The 20,866-nt window shown below is 45.4% G+C and overlaps 2 protein-coding genes across 6 annotated transcripts in view; one reads left to right on the top strand and one right to left on the bottom strand.

The window, feature by feature from the left end:
- Window positions 1-20,866, top strand: part of LOC111948918 (uncharacterized) — a 377,453-nt gene that overhangs the window by 6,431 nt on the left and 350,156 nt on the right. For 2 of the 3 annotated variants that reach the window (XM_078935750.1, XM_078935754.1), the window contains exon 3: window positions 10,597-10,983. In XM_078935750.1, the coding sequence (XP_078791876.1) occupies window positions 10,597-10,983 (387 nt within the window). Of the gene's footprint in view, window positions 1-526; window positions 661-10,596; window positions 10,984-20,866 lie in introns of all 3 variants that reach the window. The other variant, XM_078935758.1, reaches the window with a different exon arrangement.
- LOC144986665 (NACHT, LRR and PYD domains-containing protein 12-like) overlaps window positions 1-20,866 on the bottom strand; it is a 515,000-nt gene that overhangs the window by 401,440 nt on the left and 92,694 nt on the right. The gene's annotated exons all lie outside the window — the stretch shown is intronic.

The following is a 20,866-nucleotide window of genomic DNA, read 5'->3' as shown; positions in this document are numbered from 1 at the left end:
TGAAGGAGGGATTCTCCCCCAGGACAGACGGGCAATTTACCAGAACTCTTGGAGAAGAATGAAATTATCTAACACAACAACTACATATATAAAGTCCAGCAGACGAGCTTCATCCAGCCGTGTTTGGGGGGGACAGTCAAAGGCGCGAGTCGAGCCGGAGACAGGAACCACAGCGACAGTGGCTCAGGTGGTTGACCGGGTCGTCCAATGATTGAAGGGTTGGCGGTTCGATCCCTGCTCCCACCAGCCAAAATATTGTTGTGTCCTTGGGCAAGACACTTCACCCTCCTTGCCTCCAGTGTGGCTCCACCAGCGTGCGTGAATGATCCCCGTGATGGTCAGAGGGGCCGTAGGCGCGAACTGGCAGCCACGCCTCTGTCAGTCTGCCCCAGGGCAGCTGTGACTACAACCGTAGTTACCATCACCAAGTATGAATGAGGAGTGAATGAATAATGGACACAATGTAAGCGCTTTGAGTGTCTTGAAAAGCGCAGATAAATCCAATCCATTATTATTATTATTACAGCCAGGTCCAGGTGTAGGAGCAGGAGCAGAGACGAGGTACTCGGTCAGGTACAGAGCAGAGACGAGCCAGAGATGAGCCAGTACTCGTCAGAGGCAGGATCCACAGCCAGGTGTAGGAGCGGGAGCAAAGGCGAGGTAGACGGTCAGGAACTGGAGCACGGATGAGCCAACTGGAGTCTGGAAGCACTCCCACTCCCCAGGAGGGGAGAGGAAAAGAGGAACAATACATGAATCGCACTGCACCAAACAGAGGCATGGAGAACTAAATGATAAATGATGATCAAAAATAGAGAAGAGAGGAAGGGTAGAAGTAGATGAGAAAAGAGGACAATTTAAGTCTGCACTCACGTTTCATGGTATTTACCATAAATTTACCACAGAAACTACCCCTTAAGTACACTGAAACTGGACTGTAAAAGAAAGTCAGCCCTATTTCCACTCAACTACATGGTAATTTTAGTACTAAATACTGGGTATGTTCACTTGAATATTACTTGGTATTTACCATTTAAGTACACTAAAACTGGACTGTAAAAGCAATGGCGTGCGGGCCGCTGGCTGGCCAGTAGACAGAGACAGCCAGCTGATATTGTAGTTTGGGGTCGAATAGGAATAATAATATTCAGGGCTTGTCTTTTATTAACATACTCTTTACATGAACCCTCCAACTAGAAAAACAGAGTCGTCCATGTTTGCATCTTCTGCAGCAGACAGATTGTTTGTCTCTATGTGATCCTCTAATGTCAGCAATGCAGATATCGCTGAAATTGATGTGGTTCCGTGGGCTCACCTGCTGGCCTGTTCTCCTCCCCCTCCATTCATCCCCTCTGCCACATAATAAAACTTTAAGTTAAGAACTTAACCCCGGTTCTCTGAGACATGAGTGAGGTATCTCACTATGGGACACGCCCCCTGCGCTGTCCCCCAGAAGCTCTTTTTCATTACGCCAGTCTTGACTGGCAGACAGAAGGTGACGTCTGCTCTCAGGAGGCGGGACTTCCTCCTGCTATAAGAGCCGGACGCCATCTACTCTCCTCAGTCTAAGTAAGCACACCTCTTCTCGCTCCAGGCAAGGAGGGTGATCTGGTGAGATACCTCACTCGTGTTTCAGAGAACCGGGGTTAAGTTCTCAACCTAAAGTTCTCTTTCAACATTCGTTTCTGTATATCACTATGGGATGTAGAGACTCCCGTATTGCCAGATAAGCTTACTACGAAGACCAACAGAGAACAACCAGGCTGATCATACAGGTGTAGGTGTGGACCCCACTAGGGTTGGGCGATGTCCCTTAAATTGGCCATTGACGATGTATGCAGTCAACCATCGGGATGGACGATGTCATCGTCGCGGGGGGGGGGGTTATTTTTACATTTTTCGTTGCTATTCGTTATTTTACTTTTTTTCATTTTATTTCCCAACTAATGGTTAATCCGCGATGATCCACTATAAACTGAGGGAAGTGACTTTAACAAAAAAAGTAACAAACAAAATAGAAAAGAAGTAGTCCGCTCCCGCACTTAACTAGTGAAGTGGACCGGCGGAGCGCGGACTTCCAGCTTTGTGTTTGATGGGAAGGGGGGGGGTGCTTTGTTACATGAGCGGTATGTGTGGGAGATTTAAGACTGCGATCCGTCCCACAGCTCTAGGGGTACACAAGCAACCGAACTCAGAACCGGGTCTAAAGTGTGTGTCTGAGCACAGCTCGGATCGTCAGCACACACAGCGGTTTGAGCTTCAAAGCAGAAATGTGGCTCAGTCCTTAGAAAACATTCAAACAATCACGTGGATTTGTGTTTCCAGTCGTGTCCAGACTAAATAAAGGCTGATGTTATTACCACATGTTTACGTGCAGGGCCACTCAAAGCTAATGTTGTTAGCCCGTGTAAGCATACTGCTAATCCTGGCTTCGTTTAGAAAAAGCACTGACCACACGGATCAAAATTCAAATGATGAGCAAACAGGTGTTTCATAATAACCGTAACATTATTAAAAGGACGTTTAAAAGATCGTCTCGTATTTTACCGAGCTGACATGTCAATGTATATAGCCGCTCGGCGCTGTTATCGTTTTGTATTGAATTGTTACATTCAATAAAGTTTGGAAAAAAAAGCCCCTCGGCGGAAGTTGTATCCACTTCCGGTTTTCAAACCCTACTGCGCATGTGCGAATGATTTATTCCGACCGAAATTGTGACCTTAGTGAACGTTTTTATATTCTGAAAACATTTTTCTGGGCCCATCTACACGCTTGGATTCTAATCCGACCATTGATCCCATCAAGATATTTTGTACATGTAACCGTGGCTTATGGCGTCGACTCGCAACGTGGCGGGGGCGTGGCATCACAATGGTGGTCTCTCCATCGGGATGTCAGTCACCCATCACGATGGACGATGATATCGTCCATCGGCACAACCCTAGACCCCACACCTAGCACTGCGTGAGGCAGCCCTGGTCTAGTGACATCCAGTCTATAAAATCTGATGAAAGTGTTAGGCGTTGCCCAACTGGCAGCCGTGCACACATCATCCAGAAAGATGCCCTGAAAAACTGCCCATGATGAGGCCATGCCGCGAGTGGAATGAGCGCGCAGGCCCGCCGGGGGTGTTAACCCCTTGCTGTTATAAGCCATGGTTATAGCGCCCACAACCCAGTGTGACAGGCGTTGTTTGGTTATAGGCTTTCCTGTGTGAGGAGAAGCCCACGACACAAACAGCTGCTCAGATTTTCTGAAGCCAGCCGTCCTCTCCACATACATGCGCAGCGCCCGCACAGGGCGCAATGTGTGAAGCCTCTCTTGCTCCGTAGAAGAAAAAGGAGGCGGATTCAATTCCAAAAACTCAATGGGGTGGTAAGGTATGGTAGGGTTGAAAACCTTGGGCATAAATGCCGGATTCGGTCTCAACAAAACCTTAGAATCCCCTCTGGAGAACTGCAAACAGGACGGGTGAACTCACAACGCATGGATGTCGCTCACTCGTTTAGCAGAAGCTGTAATAAGCAGAGCTGTTTTAAAAGAGAGCGCTTTGAGGCTGACTTGCCTCAGTGGCTCAAACGGTGCGCACGACAGTGCGTCCAGCACCACCGGTAAATCCCAAGGAGCAACAAGGCTTTTCGACACCGGTCGGAGCCGACGTGCGCCCCTCATAAACTGACAAATAAGCGGATGCTGGCCCACTGTTTTGTCATTAACACCTATGTGACAGGCGGATATGGCCGCCAGATACACTTTAATGGTGGAAAAGGACAAACCTTTTTCAATCAGTTCCTGAAGGAACGATAGAATGACTGGGACTGGGCTCTGGAAAGGCATTACGGCCATTTTTACGCACCAGTCCTCAAAAACGCGCCATTTGACGCCGTAGGCGGAGCGGGTGGACCGCGCTCTGGCACTCTGGATCGTGTCCATGACGTTGTGCGGGAGTCCCGCTGCCATGAGATTCAGCCTCTCACGAGCCAGGCCCACAGAGCCAGGCGTTCCGGATGAGGATGAAAAATTTCCCCGCGGGCCTGCGACAGGAGGTCCCTGCGTAAAGGTAGAGGCCACGGTTGGCTGTGCAGCATCTGAATGATGTCCGCTAGCCAGTGTTTCCCGGGCCACCGAGGGGCTACGAGGATGAGAGAGTGTTTCCCCATCCGAACCCTGGTGAGGGTAGGGGCAATCAACTCCAACGGTGGGAACGCATACAGAAGTCGGGACGGCCACTCGTGCGTCCACCCCCAGGGGGGCGCTCTGGTCCGTCAGAGAGTAGAACATTTGACACTGGGCGTTCTCCGCTGACGCAAAGAGATCGACCTCTGCTTGACCGTAAATGCTCCACATCTGGGCTACCACCTGGCTGTGGAGCTTCCATTCCCTGTAACGCGGGTTCCCTCTGGAGAGCAGGTCGGCTCCCCGGTTCATTATCCCCGGTACATGGATGGCCCACAGCGACAGAAGACGGGAGCTGCTCCACATAATCAGTCTGTGTGCTAGCGTGTGCAACTGAAGTGAGCGCAGCCCTCCTTGTCTGTTGATATACGTCACCACTGTGGTATTGTCGGTCCTGACTAAAACATGGCGCCCTTTCAGGAAGGGTAAGAAATGTTTCAGTGCAAGAGACACCGCCAGGAGTTCCAAGCAGTTTATGTGAACTGATCGCATGTGGGAGCCCCACAGACCGTTCACTGTCCTGCCCTCGTGAGTGGCTCCCCAGCCTGTCAGCGAGGCGTCTGTAGGTGATCACCTGTCTTGTTTGCACGGTTTCCATGACAACACCCGTGGTGAGGAAGGAGATATCCCTCCACTTGTGTAGGGCGAGAATGCACGTAACCGTAGCAAGCACTCACCGGTGACCATGGCGGGCGGGGCTTAGATTGAGCGACGCCACCCACCGCTGAAAAGGACGCATGTGTAAGCGGCCAAAAGGGATGGCGGACAGCGCCGATGCCATCAGCCCGAGGAGTTTGTGGCACAGTCTGAATGTTATCCACGCCCCCCTGCGGAACTGTGACAGACACGCCCGGAAGGCTGTCACTCTCTCCGCTGAGAGTCGCGCTCTGAACTCGACCGAGTTCAGGGATAAGCCGATGAAAGTGATCGTTTGAACTGGTGTCAATACGCACTTTCCCCAGTTTACTGTGAAGCCCAGTGCAGTTAGGTGCGATGTGAGCAACCCGGCCTGCCTCCTGAGTTCTTCGGGAGACTGCGCTGCGAGCAGCCAGTCGTCTATATACATGGCCAGCCGAACGCCCATCTGTCTCATGGGTGCGACGGCGGCCTCCGTGCATTTCACAAACACCCACGGACTCAGTGAGAGGCCGAAGGGGAGCACTAGAAACTCGTAAACCTTCCCTCGAAAGGAAAATCTGAGATACTTTCTGTGAGGGGGGTATATTGGGACGGGAAAATATGCCTCTTTAGAATCTATGGGGCAAACCAGTCTCCTGGACGCACAAACCGTACCAGACCTGCGTGTGTTAGCATTCTGAATTTGTACTTCCTCAAGTATTTGTTCAGTGCTCGCAGGTCTAGAATCGGACGCAGGCCTCCGCCCCGTTTTGGGACCAGGAAGTATCTGGAGTAGAAACCGCTGTGAGCCTGCTCCGGTGGCACTAGCTGAATGGCTCTTTTGCCTTGCAGTGTTTTGATCTCTTCCTGCAAAAATTGGTGCATTTTGCCCCCTGGCCTGCGACTGCAGTATACCATTGAAAAGGGGAGGGGTGGATGCAAACTGGAGTCTGTAACCCTTGGTAACAATGCTTATAACCCAGTCTGGCGCCCCGCAGTGCCACCATTGCTGTGATTTGTCCGAGAGCGGGCCGAGCGGCTTCCGCGCTGAGACACTGGTGGGCGTGGCCAACACGAGTTGCGCTGGCGCAGGGCTCGTTGCTACCACGGTGCTGGGCTGCTGTGCCACTGGTGGAGCAACAGCTCCCTCCTGTGGCCTCATGTGCGGCTGCGCAGCTCCCACTCGGCTTCCCGTCATTTGTATGTGTTTTGTTTTTTGTTTTGTCTTTCTGTGTTGAGGCTGCGCCCTTGGCTCGGGGCCTGGTTGCGCGCCTCGGGGATTTTTTATTTGTGTTGGTTTTAAAAACCTTTTCAAACACTTTCTGGGACACAACTGTGGCTCCACTGAGCTCTCTGTGGGTCCCTCTTTTCTCCCTTCCAACTGGCTGTGAACTGTGAGGGCCACCTGTGCCTCTGCACGCCTTTTGGTCGGGCTGGAACATGCCCTGGAGAAAAACGACAGGAACGGAACGTGTCGTGGAAGGGGGGAAGCAGGCTTCTGGTTGTGCCCGCTCTCCATCCCTGTTGGTTGCGCCCTAGGTGGCACGCCTCTTTTTCTTTGCGCTCTGAGCGACAGGAGGCGCTGGCTGGGCTGCCGTTGTCACGTTGGGAGCAGACGGTTTCTAGGCCCAGGCCCCTCTGGCCTCAGCAGGCTTTCCGTGGCTCCGGTCACCTGGCTGAGGCTGGTTTTTCGGAGTGCGGTAAGCTGGTCTAGCTACCGCTTGAGCGAAGGAAAGACGCGGTGCAGCTGGGGTAGGAGGGGGTACCTTCCTGGGCAGACACAGCTGCAGCGCTTCACCTTCCCGTTTCTTCTCCTCACAGCGCCTTTGCATTGTGGCCATTGCTGGCCCAAATAGGCTCTTTGGGTCCACCGGCACATCGAGGAGTTGAGTCTTCTCCTTCTGAGAGAGACTGGACAAGTTCAGCCACGGGGCTCTTTCCTGGACAACCATGAGGGCCATGTCTCGCCCAGAGGTTTGGACTGCGGACCTGTAGAGACGCAGACAAAGGTCTGTGACTACGCATAGCTCGTTCCACAGGTCTGGGGTTGGTGTGCTTGACATCTGTTCCTGCAGCTCTGCCTGGTAGGCTAGGAGCAGAGAAGATGCATTCAGGGCTTTCACCGATGCGGCAACTGCCTTGTAGCCCTTTTCGGTGAGAGTTGACTGGAAGCAGTCAGCTTTCGAGGGCAGGGCGGGGCCCGCGGAAGTCATGGTGGACTTCTGTGTCGGGTGCAGGTGGGATGCCAGCAGCGGTTCGACTGGAGGGATCTGCGAGAATCCCTTCTCCTCCATGTTGGCCCTGTCGAATGCCGAGCCTCCCAGGACGGGGCTTTTGGCTGAAAAGGGGGTGCTCCAGGTCCTGGTCGCTTCCTCCAAGCACTCAGGGAACACTGGCAGCAGCTGTCTGCTGGAAGACTTGGCTTTAGGCAGTCTTTTTCCCTCATAGCGAGACGTGGTGGCCTCAGTGAGGGCTTCAGGCCACTTAATGCCCAGCTTTTCAGCTGCTCTTCTGCAGACATCATGCAGGTCCATCGCGGCGGTCGGGTTTGGGAAGCCGCCGCACGCGTCGCCCGCAGCCAAGGCTGATGGACTCGTCTCCGGAGTCGGGCACAGTGTCCTGAAACTCCGGGGGCGCGGCCTCCTGCTCCTCCATGCCCTCGAGTGGCGCGACCGTATCCAGTTGGTCGCCCCAGCTCATGCCTGCCACCTCTCCCTGCGTAGACTCCTCTGGTAGTGGGGGGCTGGTTACCCCCAAGACCGGGTCCGCCTTGGACAGACTAGCTTGGCGCGCTAGTCTGCGTCTCAGGGTCTTGAGGGAGAGGCGCGCACAATACTCGCAGCTAGCCGGAGATGCTAACGCCTCCTGGGCATGTTGCAGCCCCAGACATGCAGCACAGGCAGAATGGGTGTCTGCCCCGGCGATTTTGCTACCGCATGAGCAGGCTCTAGGCAGAGGTCTGAACGTTTCCATGGCGAGGAAAGGTTCAGGCTCCATGACGACTTCGTCGACTCCGGTTGAGTGCGAAGCGCGAAAATTACTACTATGGTGACTAGTTCTAACGGGTGCTGTTTGGAGACAGACCAACCGCGTGACCCAGACAAGCTATGTAACACCGACTAGCGTTCAGCGACCGAGTTGTTAGCTCGCTCTAGGAACAGTTAAGCTAGCTTCGGATACTACACCTGCCGTCTGAGGATGCTTCTGGGAGCGAGAAGAGGTGTTAGACTGAGGAGAGAAGATGGCGTCCGGCTCTTATAGCAGGACGAAGTCCCGCCTCCTGAGAGCAGACGTCACCTTCTGTCTGCCAGTCAAGACTGGCGTAGTGAAAAAGAGCTTCTGGGGGACAGCACAGGGGGCGTGTCCTATAGTGAGATACCGAAACGAATGTTGAAAGAGAACCTAGTTCGCCACTCCATTTTTGTGACTGCGCTTGGATTCTACAAAGCTCCTCCGGTTTCACAACAGAAATATGTCATCCCTCTGACTGGAACACCACAGAGCGGGTATCTAGGAAGACAAGTCGATTTCCAGGGATCAGCCAATGTTTAGATCCCACCCACTTTCACTGATTGACAGACTCATTCTGCTGGAAAAACTCTTCATGAAGTAAATAAGTCATTCTGAAAAACAGCAACATAAAAAAAGCTACTTTGGAAAATATTGATTTAGAAATCAGTTTCTGAAAAAAAGAGATACAATTATAATAATATTCAACCTGATTAAAATTAACATTTAAAATTCTGTTTTAAAATAATGAACAGGTTTTCAAAGCAAAATGAAATATATTTAATAATAAAATGTCTAATTTAAATTGAGCCATTTTTGTCAAATTGTTTCTGTCCATTTTTGACACATTTTTATCGTCTGCGCTGCCAGCGCACCTCCAGGCTAACACGCACACATAAACACACCCACCAACACCACCGCAGGCAAGTTTCTGACCCCGATTGATGGTGCCCCAGACCTTGGTCCTGCAGGTGATTTCTAAATAAAATGAATACAATAACAGACATGTGAATGTAACTTTATTAGCAGAATATTCCTAACATAACACAACTGGTGTGCTGAAAGAAGCCTCAGAGACTGTGTCAAACATTTACTATAGATACCTGCATGTTTACTGTCAATAATGACAAGAATCTAAAACATTCTATTTGTTTTCAAACTGTTTTCCTTTTTGTAATTTCATATCAAAATAATTGGAGACAGAATGAGGTTAAAAGTACATTTTCTGTTAATCCCTCCGTCCCCTTTCTAGTAAATGTGTCCTATTTATCTCAGCATGATTTAATTTGGGTATACAGTTATATAACATTAAAAACCTGTTTGTACCATTTATGAATTACTTATCTGCAATTTCATTTCCTTAAAAAAAACAAAGAAAAAATATATTCCATCTTTAACTGGTTCAGACTATTTATTGACTGAAACAGCTCTCCTCATAAGGGGGAGGTGTAGGGGGGGGGCTTTTTCAGCACAGTTTTATAATGTAGTGTTAAAGAAAACAAAATCCTTTTTTTTATTAAACATTTTTTAATGTGCATATACTGAATTAGGGTTGGGCGATGTCCCCTAATTTGGCCGTTGACGATGTTTGCTGTCAACCATCGGGATGGACGATGACATCGTGGGGGGGGGGGGGGGTATTTTTTACATTTTTTGTTCTTATATAACTGCTATTCGTTATTTTGCTTTTTTCATTTTATTTCCCAACTAATGGTTAATCCGCGATGATCCAATATAAACTGAGGGAAGTGACTTTAACAGAAAAAGTAACAAGCAAGATAGAAAAGAAGTAGTCCACTCCCGCACTTAGCGGAGTGGACCGGCGGAGTGCGGATTTACAGCTTTGTGTTTGATGGGAAGGGGGGGGGGGTACATGAGCGGTATGTGTGGGAGATTTAAAACTGCGATCCGTCCCGCAGCTCTAGGGTTACAAGCAACCGAACTCAGAACCGGGTCTAAACGTGTGTCTGAGCACAGCTCGGATCGTCAGCAGACACACAGAGGTTTGAGCATCAAAGCAGATATGTCTCTCAGTCCTTAGAAAACATTCAAACAATCACGTGGATTTGTGTTTCCAGTCGTGTCCTGACTAAACAAAGGCTGATGTTATTCACATGTTGCAGCGCCACCCAAAGCTAATGTTGTTAGCCCGTGTTAGCATACTGCTAATCCTGGCTTCGTTCAGAAAAAGCACTGACCACACGGATTAAAATTCAAATGATGAGCGAACAGGTGTTTCATAATAACCGTAACATTATTAAAAGGACGTTTAGTAGATCATCTCGTATTTTACCGAGCTGACATGTCAATATATTTAGCCGCTCGGCGCTGTTATCGTTTTGTATTGAATTGTTACATTCAATAAAGTTGGGAAAAAAAGCCGCTCGGCGGAAGTTGTATCCCTTTCCGGTTTTCAAACTGCGCATGTGCGAATACTGCGCATGTGCGAATGATATATTCCGACCGAAATTGTGACCTTAGTGAACGTTTTTATATTCTGAAAACATTTTTCTGGTCCCATCTACACGGTTGGATTCTAATCCGACCATTGATTCTATCAAGATATTTTGTACATGTAACCGCGGCTTATGGTGTCGACGCGCAACGTGGCGGGGGCGTGGCATCACGATGGTGGTCTCTCCATCGGGATGTCAGTCACCCATCACGATGGACGATGATATCGTCCATCGGCACAACCCTATACTGAATGATACTGCAATCATTTGTATTGATACTTAAGAATAAATAAAGTCACCATAGTAGATAAAAGGACCTGTTTTTGTGTCCCTGCAGTCCTCCCCCAGTGTTGGATGATTGAAGAGGAAGATCTCTGCATCCAGCAGAGGAACTTCAGAGTGGAACATGAAGAACTGGAACGTCTACATACTAAAGAGGAACCAGGGGAACTTTGCATCAGTCAGGATGAAGATCAGATTGATCTGAAGCAGGAGACTGATACCTTGATGGAGATTCCTACTTATGAGGAAGATGAGAACAGTGAAGCAGATCTAAACAATCAGCAGAGCTTTAATGTAACTGATAGTCAGGATGAAGAAGGAAACCAACATGAAGAATCAACATCAACTACAGATGAAGAGACAGATCCACAGAACAGAGATCAGAGGAAGAGGAGGGACAGAAGTCATGTCCAAAGTGTGGACAGCTCTCACATGTCAGCAGGTCAGTGTGAGTCTGATGTTAGAAAAAATCCCAAGAAGACAAGTCTTGGTAAGAAATACAAACAATCTCAAAAAGAAGAAAGACTTTCCTCTATCAAGTCTGATAAAAACTCAAGAATAATTACTAACCCGTCTGACGACATGGAAACTGGGTCTGATGAAAGATGTTATATCTGTAAAGAATGTGGTAAAAGCTTTTGTAACATATCTCTGTTCAGAATTCATATAAGAATCCATGCAGAAGATAAGAGATTTTCTTGTAAAGAATGTGACAAAAGTTTTAATCAAATATCTACTCTCAAAACACACATGAGAACTCACACTGGAGAAAAGCCTTTTTCATGTGAAGAATGTAAAAAAAGTTTTAATCAAATACATCATCTCAAAACACACATGAGAACTCACACAGGAGAAAAGCCTTTTACTTGTATAGAATGTAAAAAAAGTTTTAATCAAATATCTACTCTCAAAACACACATGAGAACTCACACAGGAGAAAAGCCTTTTTCATGTAAAGAATGTAAAAAAAGCTTTTGTCATAGATTTAATCTCAAAACACACATGAGAACTCACACAGGAGAAAAGCCTTTTTCTTGTAAAGAATGTAAAAAAAGTTTTAATCAAATATCTGCTCTTAAAACACACATGAGAACTCACACAGGAGAAAAGCCTTTTTCATGTGAAGAATGTAAAAAAAGTTTTAATCAAATACATCATCTCAAAACACACATGAGAACTCACACAGGAGAAAAGCCTTTTACTTGTAAAAAATGTGATAAAAGTTTTCGTCAAGTATCTTGTGTCAACAAACACATGAGAACTTGTAAGACTTTTTCTTGACAATGTAAGGATTTAGTGTAAACTCTAAATTCTAAACTTTTCTGATAAAAGGTCGACCTCTCAACCTCTGTACCACAGCAGAAGACTTTATTTTACAGGGGAAAAGTTCTGTATCTCAGAAAAATTAAATATTTTAAAATAAGCTTTTAATGCTTAAAACTTCTGGGGTGAAACCCCAGTGTTCTAATGAAGCTTTTAGTTCATGTACACAGAGCCACAGGCTGATGGCCTCCATACCACGTTGAAGCAATAACTTCATTAGAGGGAGGCACAAGTGAATATTAAATGTGTAGAAATGAACTTTCCAAAAAAAAAAAAAAAAAAACCTTGGTTGTTTTGATATTTGATCCGCTACAGGAGGTTCTTTGTCCCAATGATTTGCTTCCCAGCAGCAGTTAGACTATAGAATGACACAATTTAGGACTGTTGAAACTGCTGCTGGATTTACTTATTCATTTATGACGTGTACTTTTACTTCCACTTTTTGTTATTATTTTAATTTTTACTTGCTATTTGTTTTTTTAACTGCTATATTTCTTGTTTGGCTGCTGTAACAACTGAATTTCCCTCCAGGGATCAATAAAGTCTGGTCTTGTCTTATCCTGACAGCTTTTTAGGTTTTCATCTTCTCCAAGCCACCACTATCAAAAGCAAAAAAGGATCAATACATTTCAATCTAATGATACTAGACAATAAGTTTCACTGCTGACAAAATATGTAAAAAAAATTCACAAAATGAATTATTTTAGAATAGAAATTAGTTGTTTTGAATCATTAGAGTTAACATCTAGCAAAGTTAACATCTAGTAGAGATAGGTATCGTTAAGATTTGATCTATTAACTCCTTTTAATCTGCTGCTTTTCACTCTGGTACCTTATTAGTATTTTTATGGATATTTTCTGGTGTAAGTTTACACTAAAATAAAATGATCAATAAATACTGTTAAGATTTGTCTGTCCTGCCTTTTTGTCTTCTATTTTCTTTATTTTTGCTCCTGAACATTGATTTGGAGGATTGTTCCAGATAGGATCAACTCCATAGCTGAAGGGGGCAGTATAAGGAAAATGTGAATCCTAATCTACCAGGTAGGTAGATGGGAAGAGGTATTTAACTAGGTGACAGTGTGCAGGTGGGGGTTTTGTCTGGCAGTCTTGGTGAGCTGAACAACAAACATTTCTGATGTCTGTTTAATTATGTTCTGTTTTATTTCAAGGTTATCAAGCTCTCATCCATTCCATTTGTTGAAAATAAAAATAAGTCAAAATGAGTGGAGTTGTCCAGCGTCCTCCGTTGTCTCCTGAGCCATTTGAGTTGGGCAGCATTGAAAATGAAGAGAAATAACTCGAAAAATACCAACATGTATTTTTAGGTAATAAGGATGGGTAACGAGCCCCGGGGCAACATTCTTCAAGACCCCAGTATTGTTAAGATCTGACCTCAACGGTTCTGCTTTCGATACTGGAGAAGTAGCTTTTATGTGTCCCACAAAATATGAACATTATCTGCCATATTTAAATCACCAACTCAGTAAATTTTTCGTTATTTAATGATTATATTAATTTCACTATTCTGACTGAAGAGGACAGGTCTCTCTGGCTATTTGTGTGCACGGGGGGCGGGGTGAAGAAGCTCACACAGGAACGCTACCAAAGATATACGATGGCAGAAAGAGCTAAACGGTCCAAAATGCTGCGGCTCTTTGTGTTTTTGTAAAATAACTATCATGTTCCCAGATTGTTGTGGTGCCTTTAACACCGTCAGAGCGGGCTGGAGGAAGAGAGCAGTGTGAGCGCACGTGGAGGGGGCGTGTCTGCAGCTGTGAACGCCAACCAGAGTCTGTTATAGGACGGAAAGTTTTCCTGGAAAGACAGTCAGTGGCGATCTCGTAGGGGACATGTGAGCGCCCAAAAAAAAAAAAAAAAAAAACTTTCTATGCCCCTAGACCAGGGGTCGGAACCTGTGGCTCTTTTGATGGTCACATCTGGCTCACAGACAAATCTTTAATTATAACATCTTTTTTTCATTAGACCAGTCCTTGTTTGCGATGCTATGCCAGAGGGGCGCGCAGTAGTAGCGGTGCTTGCAGAGAGAAGAATCAGCACCATTTTACTTACTTACTTAATTTACTATTATCTATTATTTCACAGAGTTTTAACAGCCAGAAACCTGTTAATTGCTGTTCCTGCAACTGCGCGCTCCCATATCTGAGAAAGAGCGTGCAGTTGCAGGATCGGGATGAGTGAGGAAGAAAGGGTGTAGGGGTAGTGGGCACATTGTCATAACTTAAAACACAGAACCCGTCACTAACTGCAGCGTCAGTGTGTGTTTGGCTCCAAATCTGCATATGAGCAGTCTTTCTCACATCTACAGAACATTCAGACCAACCTATGATCACGTTTAACGGATGGAAGACTCAACGCCTGCATGAAGCTGAAACTCGCCACGTATCAACCAGACTAGACCATCAGCAAAACCACCACGCAGCACCAGGAGTCACATTAATGCTGTAACCAACTTCTTGGATCTTTTATTTTGGGAGAGGTGTGCCCCTCCCGAGTTACCCTAGAGACCAGGGGGCGTGGCAAGTTCAGAGAGTATTGTGGATTTTGAGTTGAAGAAGAATAAAGGAGTGGTGAGCAGATTCACTAAATGGCAGACTGAGTGTCCCGAGTTGTTTTTGACTACAGAGTGGCTGATTATTGAACCTTCCCCATCGCTCGGTTACAATGCTAAGAAATACTCATCATTTATTAGCAACAGCATAACAATGTTATTAAAAAGAATCCACAGACTTATTGGACTTTAAAAATGTTCAAATTACATCAAATGCACACATTCACTTGTATTTTTAGTTTTAAACATATTGTAGCGGACTGAGTTTAACTGGTGGATGTTGGGTCGCGTTATATGTTCCCGAGTTCATTGAACGCATCATGCAGAGATCTGATTGGCCCTCAGTTCTGTCGCTTAGCCTGTCGTTGGGGAGTTTGAACCAATGGGGTTCAGCTATGGGCCGAATAAGGGGAAATGGGAGGGCTGATGCGGCAGTGAGGGAATATAAAGTTGGGAGAAGAGCTCTCGTCTCGTCTCGGCGGGAGAGATTCAGGAGTTGTTGAATTAATTGTACGGCGTTTGTTACGGTCTGCAGTAACCAGAATAAAGAACCCTAAAAGAGGTTAAATCTCTGTGCCTCAGTGTGGGAAAGGGACACAACAATATTGTATGGCTCTTTCGAAATTACATTTAAAAATATGTGGAGTTTATGGCTCTCTTGGCCAAAAAGGTTCCCGACCCCTGCCCTAGACTAAGACCACCCATTTCCGCGTAAAATTAATTCAATTTGCGTCAGGACGCCCCTACTATCCTGTCACCTTGCTGCTATTATGAACGTATGCTGTGTCTGTGTAGAACATGCTGGAGGGGGGCGGGGGTTGCATGCGGGGGAAAACAACCAACACGTAGAGAGGTGGGGGCGGGGCTTAGACTCACCGCTTATGATTCCAGACCCGCAATAAACTAACAGCTGCTTCTTGTTAAAAATCAGTTCTCATCCATACAATTGACATAATGCATTGGGTTTAATGGATTTAAAGAAAGAAAAATAAATAGAAAAAAAGTCTGCATCAAAGTGAATTTGTTTTCATAATCTCACTCATGACAGGCGGAAAAGTCTGTTCAATGTTGTGGAAAATGGACAAAAGATAAAAGGAAACATCACATTCATAAAAAATTAAAATCAATAATTAAATCAATGTCCTGACAGTATTTGGAATCAATACAAGTATTGCCAAATGAACTATAGTGATATATCAGCAAAAACATTTATTGATTTATGTCAAGCATCGCAGTCAAAGCAATATAGAATTTACCCATATTTATCAAACTCATTACTGAAATGCTGCAGTTTCATCCTTTGAACCAGATGGATCTGAATCTAGAGTCAAATATTCTAAGGAAATCATGGATTCACAGACATTTGATTGACTGACCGGCTGCTCTACAATAACTGGTGACCAGGGTTTTATTGTGCAAAAAGTCATAAGGAAGAAAATCCAAAAATGTTTACTGAATTTTGTTCCTCCTTTACTAATTTGTGTTTTAAAAAGTAAACTTAAAAAAAATTCAACACAGATTCAAAATTGGGAGCACATCCTCGCTGACGTCTCCACCTTAAATTTCAATGAGTCCAAGTCCAGATTTACAGACAATCATCTTCATCCACACTGAGGGTCTCAGCTGTTTGGGAGGAAGTGCTGCCAAGTGTCCAGCAGTAAAAAAAAAGACAAGAGAAGTTTAGAAGAACCATTGATGGAGGTTACAGAACTGTAGAAATGAGTCTTCTTTAGTGTTTAATATAATTCAACAGTTTAACTGAACTGTGTTAATAGGGGCGTTTAAATTAGAAAACAGCAGATATAGAAGACTAAATGAACAGAAATGTTACTGATTTGTTTACTTATTGAATTTTGTATTTACATATTTTATTTGAATGAGTTTTATAAGTACATTTTGTACAGAAAACGTTACTGATAGAGTATAGTAGTAGTATAGTACATGTTCCATACAAATTTATTGGCTCTCAGACACTCACAAGTTGCGTGTGTGTGTGCGTTGAAGTTGCGGCCCTCCCTCAGCTAGACCCTGCCTTCAGTGGCCCCCAGGTAAATTGACTTTGAGACCCCTGCTGTAGGGGATTCAGGGATTGTGGAGCGGTTGTTGTTTCCTTCTGGGTTAAAGTGCAGTTTTGTGTAACCTCCCAAAGAGGAGAAACCCAAAAAAGAAAGGAAAAGCAAAGAGACAGGTGGAAGCCATCATGAGATTCCTTTCAAACAGGAAGTTCTTTGTCATTTCATGCACTAGTTTCATTTAGCTCTAGTTGTTGAACATTCTAGAACCTCCTAAAAACATTTTCTGTCCACTTTGAAACCATATGGGGCTGCATGTTTCCAGGACGCTGACTTACCAATAGAACTTGGGATTTCCTTTGCAGAATCCTTCTCCGTGTGTTTTCCTTTGTTTTTCTCCCCAAAACCTAAAGCAGAGATTTTTGCTGAGCTGCAGAACAAACGTCTGACTGCTTTAACCGCCGTTGATGGTTTGTTGTGTTTCCCTCTATAGCTGCTATGGTCTTGGTATGGTTGCTAGGTAACGCTGTCTTTGATGATGATGACGTCAGAGTGGCCTCTAGAATGGACTTTTTTCTTGTGGAACCAGGAGCTGTAACCTTTAGGGCACTAGGACCCAGACAGAGGTCCAGGCAGTGACGGTGTTCAGTGATGTCACTCCTCAGTGACGGACATGCTGTACACAGCAGACTGCAGACCAGCCCACACCAGCAACACCATAGTGAAGTTTGCAGACGACACTACTGTGGTGGGGCTGATCTCTGGGGACGACGAGACGGCCTACAGAGACAAAGTCCTGAAACTGTCCAGGTGGTGTCAGGCTAACAACCTCATCCTGAACACCACCAAGACCAAGGAGATCATCCTGGACTTCAGGAAGAACAGAGCAGATCCACCCCCACTCTACATCGATGGAAACTGTGTGGAGAGGGTCCACAGCTTCACCCTCCTGGGCACCACCATCTCTGCTGACCTCACAGGGTCTAACACCATCAGGAAGGCTCAGCAGCGCCTGCATTTCCTGAGAAGACTCAGGAAGAACAATGTGAACCAGGAGCTGCTGGTAACCTTCTACCGGTCAACCATTGAGAGCATCCTGTCCTCCTGCATCACAGTGTGGTTCTCCCACTGCACTGAAGCAGAACAGCAGAGTCTCCAGAGAGTGGTAAAGACAGAAGAGGATCATCAGCTGCCCCCTCCCCTCACTGAAGGACATCTACCAGTCATGCTGCCTCAGCAGAGTGACTGACATCATCACTGACTCCACCCATCCTGCTTTCTCTCTGTTTGATCTGCTGCCCTCTGGAAGGAGGTACAGGTCCATCAGAACCAGGACAAACAGACTAAGGAACAGCTTTTTTCCACAGGAAATCACCATACGGAATACACACACTTCCACCAACTACACCCACTCTGACTTTATACAAATGCTAAATCTATGACTACACATGTGTGCAATATCTTGACTTATGTGCAATAACACAATATCTACTATGCTGCGCTCACAGCAACTCGACTCATTCAATTATATTTTGACCAGAAAAATTTAATATTTAACAGTTTCTGTACATATTGTTCATTTGTTGTTAGAGATGTAAATACAGTTATTCTATTTTATTTAACTTCATCACTTCAAGGCTGCTGCAGTTTCATTGTATCACCATCTACATTGACAATAAAGAATTCTGACTTATTTCTGGAAGACGCCATTTTTATCCCTAAATGTTGGATTCAGTCTGAATTCCAGTCCCACTCCCAGCATTCCTGCTCCTCTTTAGCTCCTCCTCTTCCTCCTGATCAAAGTTTGAAGCCCAGAGCCAAAAGTGCGTCTGCAGCTGCTTCTGCTCCAGCAGCCGCTCCCTCTGCTCCTCCTGCCTCTCCTCCTCTGGGAGCTCCTGCATCCTCCTGCGCTCCTCCCTGTCCTCCAGCATCATCAGGAGGCTTTCAAAAGGCTTTCTGGAATGTTCCAAAGCAGAAACCTTCATCATTTGAAGATGGAGGAAGACTCCAACACTGACAGACAGACAGGAAGTCTCCTGGTTTTTCTGCTTCAGAAGGTTTTTGGGAAACTGCAGAGTTTTCTTTGTGGAGCTAAAGAGCTGCTGTCAGTCTGCTTTGGTCCATCAGGAATGAAGGTCAGGACTGAGAGGAACCTGAAGAAAGTGACTCTTCATCATCTGCTGCTGAAGAAGACAGAGGAAGATCCACTGTGAGAGCAGCTGCAGAAAGCTTTCTGCTGTTTTTCTCCTCTGAGAGAGTTTGGAGTTCCCAGCAGTTTGAGTGGAGCTGAAGCAGCAGAGCTGAAACAGACGTTCTTCTGCTCCCATTCAGCATGAACGGACAGATCCACTGAAGGCCGGCCTGAAGCTCTGGCTTCCAACACGTCTGCATGGATCCAAGCGTGTGCAGTGTGTGCTGACATGCTGTTCTCTGAGGAACATGTTGGTGTCTGACTGGATCTGAGGACACAAACAGCTGCTGACATCTGAGAGGGTCAAGCTGCAGAGTGGCTCCTCAAAGCTCACGTCTCTGTGACAAACATGATGCTGCTTCTGTCTGTGCTCCACCACTAAACCTTCCTCTGGTGTTAGCTTTCTACTGCCATCTGTGGTGTTAGCGGGTCATTTTGGACCCGTGTATTAAATCAGCCATAAAATACCCTAAAAAACAATCTTTTATCATCCAATGTTTTTCTTAACTCTTGTTTAGCTGGTTGGGCTCCCTTATCCATGAAAAGATTGGTTTTAATGTTTTTTGTGGCCCTCTGGGTCTTTGTTTTTAACAGCATACCCCTCGTTTTCAATGTCTAAAAAGTTGTCAAATGAACCTTAAGAGAAGAAGGCAACAAAATAATCAGTTGTTCTTTTACCTGAGTGTAACTGAGAGATATTAAAACACATTTCATAAATGTTCAACAAAAAAAAGATTTTAATTTTAATATTATCAAATATAGTAACATCTATGGTGTTTCGGGTCATTTTTGACCCGTATATATTCACTTCAAAAAAGGGCAAAAACAAGTCTTTTTCTTCCACACATTAGAACTTTAAGACAATATTTAACAATATGAAAAACAGAACAGTCATAAATTATAAAAATTACAATTAAACAAAGATTTGCAAAGTCAAATAAACAACAACCAATCGAGAAAATCACACCAAAAGAGATCAAGTACTTGTTCTATAAATACTCTGTGCAAAGAACATGTGTGTGTATGTGGGTTCAGATGCATATGTTACAAAAACTTACACTTTTAGTGTGTTCTTTGAAGATATATTTGTTGAAGGTGAAGCACACTATGTAGGTTTTTCTGTCCATATTGCTAGAGCAAACCTGACACCTCTTTCTTTTTGAGTGAGGTGGTCTCACTGGCATTGTGGCTGTGGATGGAGTGCTTGGTGTCCCTGCAGCTGTCTGACCAAGTCTGCAGCAGCTGGGTCTTGGGGCACCCGTTCCCGTAGCTCAATGTGCGGCTTGACATGGGAATTCACGAGACCCTCAAGAAACATTCTCCGCTTGGTGTTTTGGGTTGAATTCCACCCTTGGTGAATATTGGTCCACAACACAAATGCATTGTATGCAGACACATTGAGGATGTTGTAAAACACAACCATTGGCCATCTCCTGGTCATTCGCTGGCAAGTGTAGGTGGCAGTCAGCTTGTCCAGATTGCCCACTCCTCCTTTGTTTTTGTTGTAGTCCAGGATGATTATGGGGTTTTTGTCAATTCCTGATGACACAGCAGCATCTTTGTGAAGAGTGGACATCAGTATCACACTTTTTTGGACAGTATGAACTGTGCTCCAACAGATGTTGCCACCTTTGGATTGGAATGATTCAGCAGGAGCAGCTTCAGCACCACTGACCTCCTCTTCAGACTGATCAGTTGTGTCTGTTTCTTCCAATTGGTACTCCACATCATCCTCCTTCTCAGAGGCCTGGTCATCTCTATCGCTAAAATCCTGTGTGTCCTCTGCCTCATTTGCAGCAAAGATGTGATCCAAAACTTCATTTACATTGAATCTTCTCCTCATTGTTGCATCCTGTGAATTGGAGATGTGTACTCTGCAAGTCACCACTTCTACACTCAAATGGCTTGACAACCCTGGACATGTCTCCTATTGTTTGTTTTCGCAAAAAGGCAAGGAGAAAACCCCCTAAATGAAGCTCAAGTGGTTGGAGGAAGAGGCTGTTGGTTGATTGTGTGTTTATGATTTCATTTTTGTCATTTTTTATTGTTTTATAATCTAAAATTTTAACCGGGTCAAAAATGACCCGAACACCACAAAAGTCATTTTTTTCACCAGCGCACCTTATAATTTAGTAAAAAAAAAAAAAAAGCTTTTATTTTGTTTAAATGGAAGTCCCTGACAAAGTCAAAAAGTTTCAACGCAAAAAACAAACGTATGAAGTACTTT

The sequence above is a fragment of the Oryzias latipes genome, chromosome 2 (assembly GCF_053564925.1).
Source record: "Oryzias latipes strain Hd-rR chromosome 2, Olatipes_Hd-rR_3.1".
NCBI classification, from domain to species: Eukaryota; Metazoa; Chordata; class Actinopteri; order Beloniformes; family Adrianichthyidae; genus Oryzias; species Oryzias latipes.
Note: the sequence above shows the minus strand (reverse complement) of the source record. Positions and strands in the feature narration are given on the sequence as shown.